The sequence below is a fragment of the Aulonocara stuartgranti genome (assembly GCF_965226115.1).
Source record: "Aulonocara stuartgranti genome assembly, chromosome: 9".
Lineage (NCBI taxonomy): Eukaryota > Metazoa > Chordata > Actinopteri > Cichliformes > Cichlidae > Aulonocara > Aulonocara stuartgranti.
The window spans coordinates 30,725,169-30,735,012 of NC_138960.1; the positions used below are offsets into that span (position 1 = coordinate 30,725,169).

Consider the following 9,844-nt stretch of genomic DNA (forward strand, 5'->3'; position numbering starts at 1 on the left):
AAACGGATACTGAGTCACTGCCACTAAATGTAGTCCCAGACAAAAGCGGACAGCACTGGCTTCAGTTCAAAGTGGCAGCCTTTACTGCATTATCATTAAAGTGGATCAAATCCAGAGGAACAAAAAAAGATGATTTTGATTTGTATTGCTAGTCGCTGATGCAACCTTACGTCTTGTCATGGAGGTGAGTTGTTGCAGCGAGGATGTGCTCGAAAAGAAAAGTTTGCAGTGTGGCACCTCAGCACGGCTGTCACTCTCACTAAACACACGAGTATGTACTCAGACACACACACACACACACACACATAAACCTGCACAGTACATAGTTAGTAAGCCTAGTTTTGACTGACATGTGACATTTCATTATGGGTAAATCATATGCGCGCAGTATATATCCAAAAAGACACGCCACACACGATGTCACATCCAGGACACACTGCAGAGGCAGACGGACAGGACAGGAAAACTTTGCTGCAGGACTTCAGACTGGAACTCCAGACCTTCCTCTGTCATTCTGATTCTATTTGACCACATAGCATCACAAGAAAAGCTTTAGTGATAAGATGCACGCAACTAAGAATGGACAGAAGGATCATTTTTGATTAGTCCAACCTACATTGATGGGAGCTGGGAGAGTACACCAGGGGAATGCTGGGATACACAAATACTGTGCTTTTATTGAACTCAAACTACACTGAACAGCCACGCACTCATCTCTTTACAAAGAAATGCGCTTATAAATATTCAAAATCTAATAGTAAGGCACCAGCTTTCTGGCTTCAGCATGTACTCTGTTTGTAGTCTGAGTGGTTATTGATCATCGGACTAATAGTTTGGATTAGCTGTTTTTAATCTGTATTATCAATAGACTGGCTCAGAAAGCAATAAGTAATGCAGTATGTTACTTAAATAAAGGAAGAAAAATGTTTCTTTCTAACTGCACTGCACAGAGATAACTGAAGAACCCTTTGTAAGGAAAGTAACAGCATAACTGTAACTGTAATCAAATTACTAAATTTAGTACAGTAGCAAGTTACATTACTTTGTTATTGAACTATGTAATGTTATTACAGTAGTGCACTACTATGTTACACCCAATATTGGACATGCGCCCATCGATATATTAAAAAAAAAAGAAGGATGATTCAAGAATTTTGCACAATACTGCGGGTTGCCTTGTGATGCCATAATAGCTCTGGTCTGCTGGGGCTAAGACACAAGACCTCTGGGTGTGTACTATTGTGCTTGGCAGTAAAACGCTGGCATTCCTTTAGATCCTGTGGGTTGCAGGGTGGGGTCTCTACAAATCAGGCTTGTTTCATCCCATCCCATGAACACTTGATTGGTCTAGAATCTGGGGAGCTCAGAGGCCAGGCCAGGCCAGGCCAGTGCCAGGTTCACTGAGCTGATTTTTAGCAATTTTTGCAGTCTGGTAGATGCACTCTCCTCCACCCATGGCAGCAACATTTATTTGGGTGTAAACGTGTGAAAGTCATAAAAACAAAATACCTGAACCCAGTGAATTTCATGCGACACCTTGCATTGTAACCTGCATCCACAGGTTGATCTAAAAAACATCTGCAATAAATCTATGATCAAATTAATGTATATGTAGGAATGAGTTTCATTGTTTCCTGAAATAAAAAATTATGTAATCTATTTGGAGATTATTATTATTATTATTATTATTATTATTATTATTATTATTGTTGTTGTTGTTGTTGTTGTTATCATCATAGTTCCTTACAAAGTAATTTTATAGCAATTTTATATAATAGCCCTTACTAAATAAAACATAAAGGTATCTGTATTTTAATTTATTTTATTTTTTCACAGACTGGTTTCATCGGTTAAGTTGGGCGAAGCTCTGATGCAATACAATGAAAGGATTCGTATGCCAAGTTTTCTTTGGTTAAATCTTCAGTCAGTCAAGCGTGAGTGGGCGGGAATTGCGACTTTAAGCCAATCACATCATTCGCACATTACCCTGCCCGTCCGACAGTCACAAACATGGCGTTGCGGGAGCTATCTTCGCTGGAGAAATACCTTGGACAAAAAAAGGCGAATAAGTACAGTACGCAGGGGGATAAAAAGGTGATATAACGGTTCATTATTGTGTCATTTACTGTAGGTGATACAATTGCCATTTTAATTGAAAGGCGCCCTCCGAGCTGTTGTAACCGGGACACCTAGCTATAGCAGGGGAGTGCTAACACGCCATGCATGTGTGTTGGAAATAAAGCTGTGCTTATAGTGTGTCTATATCGGGCTGTTCGTCTGTTGTCAGCTAAGTTTCTCCATTACCCCAGCATTTCCACGCAGAGAGATGTGTTTGCCAGCGGTCTTGTTGGGAAAAGTCAGGATAGTGGATAGCATAAAGCTATAATAGACGTAGCCCCATGCTTTGTCTATAGCCGTCCATTGAAACTAAGCGAGGGGAGGAGTTAGCTGTCAGTACCATGGGATGGACAGAGCAAGTGAACTCTAGTAGTGTATATAGAACTATGTTTAGAATAATATAAATTTAATTTGTAGTACTAATAATAGTAAATTCTTGTTATTTATTTTATGCAATTTATTTTCATTCAGGGGAAAATAAACATATTTGCGAAACGGAAAATTGCGAAAAATTATAGCTATTGATAATAATGTCTTATAAAGTATGAACAAATTAGAGTTTCAACATGAAGCCCTTATCATCGAATCATCATCACTCATTCATACACATTTTGCGTCCTCCTAAAAACCTTAAGCCGTTTTTGTTGTATTTTTAAACAGTCTTTTTTTTTTTAACATTAATTACTTTATCCTTTTATTCATATTTATGACCGGACGTATGTTTGTTTTTAAATGCAGCTACTGGATATTTGAATTTATCTATCTATATGTCAGTAAATAAAACAACAGTAAATAATGTTTTTGTAGAAGTGGGGGTAGCAATCTGCTCCAGATTTTTTTAACGGATGCTGTAGTGAAAGGTTAATAAGGAAAAGTTGTGAAAGTATTTTTTCCCACCCATATTAAATTCTTTCTTCTGGATATCAACCTAACCGTCCATCGTAATTTCACTAATCAGTATTTTCCAAATTACACATTGATAATCGGCGTGCATATGAGATCCAGACAGTCTAATAAAATAAATGCATTTATTAGGGACGTTTTGCAATCACTGGAAATGAAGCGTGTTATTTAGAAAGACAGTGCTGGCTTCTGATGCATTCAAATGATTGTTTGTAACTACCCCTCACTGTCACTCCTCGCCCTCCAGGTACCTGTGCTACAGAATAATAATGGTCCTCCGCTGGTGGGGTTGGTGACCATCGCCTGTCACCTGGCGAAAGAGGCCAAGCGCCCAGAGCTGCTGGGTGACACCGCAGAGAGCAGAGCTGTGGTGCAGCAGTGGCTCGAGTACAGAGTGACCAAACTCGACAGTTGCACAAAGGAAGACATCAAGACCGTCCTAAAGGTAAAAGAGCTGATTTTCAAGGAAATCCTTTCCTTTTCATTGAAACAGCATTTCTAGAGTTAAATGCATACGTACTTAAAATGATCCCAGATTTTAATCCTGATGTTTCCAAGCATGCTTAGAAGTCTTATTTTTTTCTTTGTGCTAAAATCAGTGTTAAAATTGTTCTCTTTCTTTGAGAGTTTCTTTGACAGTTTCTTCCACATTGACCTCCTGTGACCACCAGTTGGGTCAATGTGTGTGTCTCTTTGCCTTATTAAGGCGCGAGCGACAGGAATACGGGCTGATGTATGGCCCTTCAGTGACATGGCCCCACGCGACAGAGCAAAATACTCTAATGTGCCTGACGCCAGTCAGCGTGAAACGGATCGTCAGCCGCTGGTCGGCTGGATGCCGCGCGCCTCTTGGCACCGTCCTGTCAGCGTGAAGTGTCTGTGCATTTGTGTGTGTGTGTGTGTGTGTGTGTGTATGTGCGCACTTCTCAGCGTGACACGCTGTTGTGGCATGGCTGAGAAGTCATGCTGTGCGGCAGCATGTTATCTGGACAGGCCTCTTAAATATTTTAATGGTGCCACTTACAGACGGAAGTCGCCCTGAGCAGCTCAGCACTGGTGCCCGGTGGCCCCCTGTCCTGTCCTGCTGCTTGAGCCGCATCCTTAACGCTCTCCTTTTAAGCACACCAGTCATCTCCCATTAAATTATGCTCAGATAAAAGTGTCATCTGGAGGAGTTTTTAAACTTTCTCACCCCAGGATGCAAATAAGACATTTTTGCTTCGCAAGCTGAGACTTGTTTCCGAAGTAAACATCTTGTCACTCATGTAATATGTTGATAAACAAGCCAGTTTGGGTTGGCCCTGAACCCAGAGACAAGCTGAGTGTTGGTGAAAGTCTGTCACTCCACTTTAAACAAATCAGGCCAGTATTGAAGACTTCCTGCTGCCACTCAATTTGACTATTATCTTTTGTTTCAGCATGCAAATGCTGTAGTATACAAATGATTGCATCTGCTAAGTACTTTGTCTTCAGTGAGTGGAGAGCACGATCATTCAGTTTTTGACAAAACTGTAAACTCTCAGTGTAAACAGAAATAATTTTCACTTATTCTGTTTTTTTGACTCCTGTTTAATGTTTTCAGGTGTTACAATTGAAAGTAAAAAGCCTCTCACACAGTGTCAGCCAGGACAGGCTTCAACCTCCCTCTATATCCAAGGCTGAATAGGCAGATAAGAAAATGGATGGATGGAGTACTGAGCAGAGTACTGACGGCTATGGTTGCCTGAAGGCCAAATGAAAGTGGTATAAACTCGAGAGATCACTGTGTCTGAGTCCAAGAATGGCAGCAACAATAAAAATAGCATCTGGAGCATCAAGTTTGTACAGAAATAATAAAGAAAAGGTGTGATTCATTAGTGCACCTGTATCTCCTTTTCTTAGTTATTCATCAGCTCGAGTTGACTGTTCTGTAGGATTTTTATCTGAATGCAACAACAGCACTGATGCACAGTTAGCAGGTAGCAAAGAACCCAGGTTTGAGCTCCATGTGCTGGGTGCAGGGCAGCAGGAGGGCTGCCTCTCCTCTGATGCTCGACTAGGCTTCAGCCTGATGGCTGTAGGCTACAGAAAAGCAAGGATCTGACTGTGGAAGGGGAGGAAGTCTGCAGTCTTCATGCCTTGTTTGGCATCACCCACACTTCCCGCACAATAACTCCATTTGCCCCCAAGATGCTCTGTGTGTGTTTGGAGTTTTCCCTCGCCTTCGCACAATGTACAAGTGCTAAAGATGGTCCCTTCCCCAGGGACCAGCACTTCCATGCACGACTTTGCTTGCACAGACACAGACTGAGGAGTGCACGACGTGCCGCCCAAGTTTAAGACGGCTTCATTAGATTTGCAAGCGAGAGTTGTAGTCATTTGGTTGAGAAGTAAACAAATAGCCCGTTTTGTACAGCATCTGTGCTAAGTCGCCAGTCATGGGGAGAGATGACATTCCCCCTCAGGTTACATATTATTCCTATCCACATAGCAGCACACAGACACGCACGCAAGCCATGAACCAGACTCGTGTACCTCACGCACCCACAGATATATAGGTTAATGAACCTGCTGATGTGCCCCCTTTAAGTCTATACCGTCCATCAAGACAGTAACATTTCGTAGTCCCAGCATCTCTTTTTTTAGGGATGCTTCATTAGTGATTCATATAATGTGTCCATCTGTCACATTAAGACATTTGTGTTTGCATTGAAATACTTACCATAATGCATAAATTATCATAAGAAATGACCTGATTTGCATAGCGTGTCTTATGCTCTTGAAATTTCCTCTTTCAGGACCTCAATCTCTACCTGCAAGACAAGGTCTATCTGGCCGGAAACCAGTTCACCTTAGCTGATGTTTTTATGTACTATGGAATCCATCCAGTCATAGTAAGTTACCTGTTTGAAGCTCCCTTATGTGCCGACTTCACTCGTAAGCCTCAATGTTTCTACACATTTATCAACTTAATGTATTCTGGGGTGTTCACATTAACTTTGAATCTTTATAATGTGCTTCTAGGAAACACTTTGTAACAACCAAACATTTTAGAAACTTGTCTTTAGGTTTTTCAAAGTTATTTGTCTAATTACATTCTTACAATCATTTACCTAGGATTCATCTATCCACCCCATCTTTCACGCTTTTCTCTCCTTATCAACAATCACTTCGGTCAAACCTCAACTTTAATAAGGAATTTGTCATCTTGCATAACGTACAATTAGACCAGTCACATGGCCACAGGGCACCGAGGACAAGCTGGCAATAAACAAGCGATGTGGCATAAAGTGATGTCTTTACCCTCAGACCAGGGACAAGTAAGTTTGCTACGCCTTACAGGATAAAAAAACAAGCGAGTTCAGAAATGGGAAAGGCAGAATGAGACGGAGGCGGGGGGGGAGATCACATGTTCAGAGATGTCAGTTTTTGTGGCAAAGATGGAAGGCCCCCACCTCCTCCCACTCCACGCCACCAGGCAGAGGGGCGTCACTTTGGTTTGCAGTCAGTGTGGTTTTTAACCTCGGGGACAGAAGGTCAGCTAGTGCGACCCTTAACCACAGCCTGCGCTGATGTTCAATTCATGGGAAACTACTTTACACAAACATTAAACCTGACTGATGCTGGAATGGTTGTAGGCCGGATCGTTGTCCGTTTTGAGGAATTTCCATATTCCGCTTAATTATGTGATTTAAAAAAAAAACACGCTTAATAATGTTTTCCAAGGCCATTTTAGTGCTTCAAATATTCCCAGTTGTCCACCTGCATTATGCTGCAACTAAAAGAAAACCAGTGTAAAATTGGTTACCATGTGATTATCATCATGTGAAATCTGCTGAACTTTGTAACTGGTTTGTTTCAGGCTTTGATATCTGCTCAGTTGTGACAGCAGAGACAAATACATGTTTTATATCACATATGAGTGCCATATTAATCAGAGCACATCATCAAAAGTGCATAAAAAAGGCAGCCGTCATGAAGCTGTTCTTCAAGTGTAATTATTTTTAGATAAGAACATTCAAACCAACCTAAACCAGTGCATCAACACTTCTCGCATGTGATCTCATGAATGTAAGCATTGCTTACATGTAGCCTCTCTTTAGCGTTTTGTTTTCCTCATAAGAGTTTCACTAAAACTGGATTCCTTTTTTCCTTCTTCATTTAATGGGATTTCTAAATAGTGTAGAAGAAAGTATCCAGGTTTTCACCAAAATGAGAGTAAATTCTACTGATTGTATTCATCCTTATTTAACCAGGAAGTCAAACTCGTGTTTAAGAATCTATTTTGCGAGTGTATTTGAGACCCAGATAGGCAGCATTAACATGTTTTTGATAACAGGATAAAACTGAGGGAAGAGGGAAACGCACTGCTTTATACTTGTAATGGTTCATATTTGATTGTTTTTGGAGGAAACTCATGAATGTTAAACCATCTTTGACTGTGTTAAATAGATTTTCTGTCAGTTTAACTCGCCTTCACGATGCGGTTAAACGCGTCACCTCCAATGATCTTCTCTTTCCCAGGTTGACTTGGCCATCCAGGACAGGGAGCAGTATGTGAATGTTACCCGCTGGTTCGACCACATCCAGCGCTACCCTGGTGTCCGGCACCACCTCCCTCCAGTAGCTGTGCTCAGGAACAGAATTTACACCAGCAGACACCACTGAGACCTGACCACCACCCTCCGCCTATCCAGTCTCACTCATCACTATCCTGCCGCAGATCTGGACAACTCGTGTGCTTACCAAGACTGCGTCACATCACGATCATAACTTCCATACTGTAACACTGATATTCTGCGTTTCAGATTCTTATTCTCGCCTAGATGTTTTTGTTTTAGTCGCAAACCTGTACTCTTATCTTTGGTTATGTAGGATAGGCGAAGAACACAAAGTTTTTCTATGTTAGGTACTATAAAGGGAATAACTGCTACTACAAATGTAATTCAGTTCAATCATTCTTTCACACAAGGTCACTGTTTTTAATAAATATATTGCCTGATAGAGTAGGCTTTTTGTTTTAATGAAGCGTTAGGAAGGAAGGAAGTGAAGGAAAGAAGGGTGTCTGTCACTGTAACCCTTTGGTGACTCAGTAATGCTAACACTATGAGAAGTCTGGCACCTCAATGCTTACTCAGTGATGATGGGAGCGACGATTTGAGGCCGTTTGTTTTGTTTTTGACTTTGGAAAGTCTTGTGTGGCTTTGTGGGTTGCAGTAAAATGCTGCTAGCTTGGCTGAAAGGTGTTTCTATTTATGAATGATTATTTGTTTAATCTGAGCCTTGAACTCAAACATGTGATAAGTATTACAGTTTCAAAGAAGGTTTAAGATGTTACTTAACTGGAAGCACGTTATGTCCTTGGGGAAACGCTGCTTCCTCCGTGCAGCCTCACAGTCGGTCCCATTTCTAGGATGTTCCAGGTTCCATATCGTGACCCCACAGACTTGTGGGTATTGCCATCGTCTCCTTGTATCTGATGCTATTATGTTAGGATTTCGTTTTTCCGTGTGCATTTAGTGGACGGTTTAGTTTCTGTGTGTGTGCTTGTGTGCGTGTTTTTGTTCTTTTCCTGATTACATCCCCGCTCCGTGTTCCACTTCCTCACCACCAGCTGTGTGGGCAGCAGTGAGCAGTTGAGCGTCAGCCCCAGAGTCAGAGATCAGAGTGAGGCTCCAATCAGTCCCACTACCACCACTGTTGATGCTGCAGGCCAGAGAGAGGGCAGCGGGCTCACCAGCTGCCACACAGATCCAGCCAGCCAAGGCCAGAACCCAGGCCCCTGGGCGACAGTCAGCCACTGTGTGTCATTTCAACCCTCACGCTCCCATGGGGCTACTGAAGAGAGAAGGACGAAGGGAGGCAGAGAGTGAGCGAGGGAGGAAAGGAGAGAGGGCCACGCAGAGAAGAAGAGCACCCAGAGGCAGAGGGATCTTTTTGTGACATGTGAACAATAATCAGTGCCTCCGAAAGCCTCACTGCTGCTGACTGGCTGTTTGCTATTAGCACCATTTACAGGCCAAATCATGGCAGTGTTGGTCTAACCTGTGTTTTAGCATCATGAAGCTACGATAAAAGCAGAATGAGGTAGGGTTAGAGGAGTAACGCCATAAAATCATCCTTTACTTAAACCTTACAGCTCTTACATGGTGGGACTGACAACTTTATGTAATACTCTTCATAGCTTTATCGTTCTGTTTTTAGATGTTGACCTTTCAGCCATGTTTTTTTGTTGTTTTAAATCCCCTTCCCGCCAGCATGTCTTGCATATTGTTCATTGCTTAAACCTCAGCGGTTTGTTATCCGGTGTAATCATGATGCTCATCCTGTGCCAATAAATCAAAGGGATCCGCAGCTCATGACCCCTGATTTCTTACAGAGTGTGCATATTCTTCATGAATTTGTTTTGCACAGCCAGAATACAGAGCTATTGTTCAGCAGGGTTCTGTAAGACTGCACGCTGTGTGTTTGTGGCAAGTGTTATAAAAGTAGATGTGAAGGATATAAACCGCTTGCAGTCATCTGAGTGAGCCTTGTGACTAGCTGGAGCATTTTTATGGTGTTCTCTACCATTAAAGAAGCCCTTGTCCTCCCGGTTATGTTAACATTAGATCGGAATGCAGTTTTGAACGCGTAGCATCTGACAGGCCTGCTAACTTCTGAGGTGTTAAAAAAAAAGTTATGCCCTCTTAACTTGCAGCTGGGCAAATCTAAAATTATGTGTGTGATGTTTCCATAGTTACAAACGTGGCAACAGTAAAATACTTTTATTATAAAAATAAAAACCTTTCAGTCACAGAGTTCGCATTTGAAATTGTTGTTTATTTAAATGCAGAATTCAGGG

The 9,844-nt window shown here is 41.8% G+C and overlaps 1 protein-coding gene across 1 annotated transcript; it reads left to right on the forward strand.

Moving 5' to 3' along the window:
* Positions 1–1,954: 1,954 nt before the first annotated feature.
* Positions 1,955–9,354, forward strand: eef1e1 (eukaryotic translation elongation factor 1 epsilon 1). The gene is made up of 4 exons (XM_082547551.1): positions 1,955–2,094; positions 3,269–3,466; positions 5,799–5,894; positions 7,525–9,354. The coding sequence occupies exons 1-4, from the start codon at positions 2,011–2,013 to the stop codon at positions 7,666–7,668; spliced, it is 522 nt and encodes a 173-aa protein (XP_082403677.1). The 5' UTR covers positions 1,955–2,010; the 3' UTR covers positions 7,669–9,354.
* The last annotated feature ends 490 nt before the right edge of the window (positions 9,355–9,844 follow it).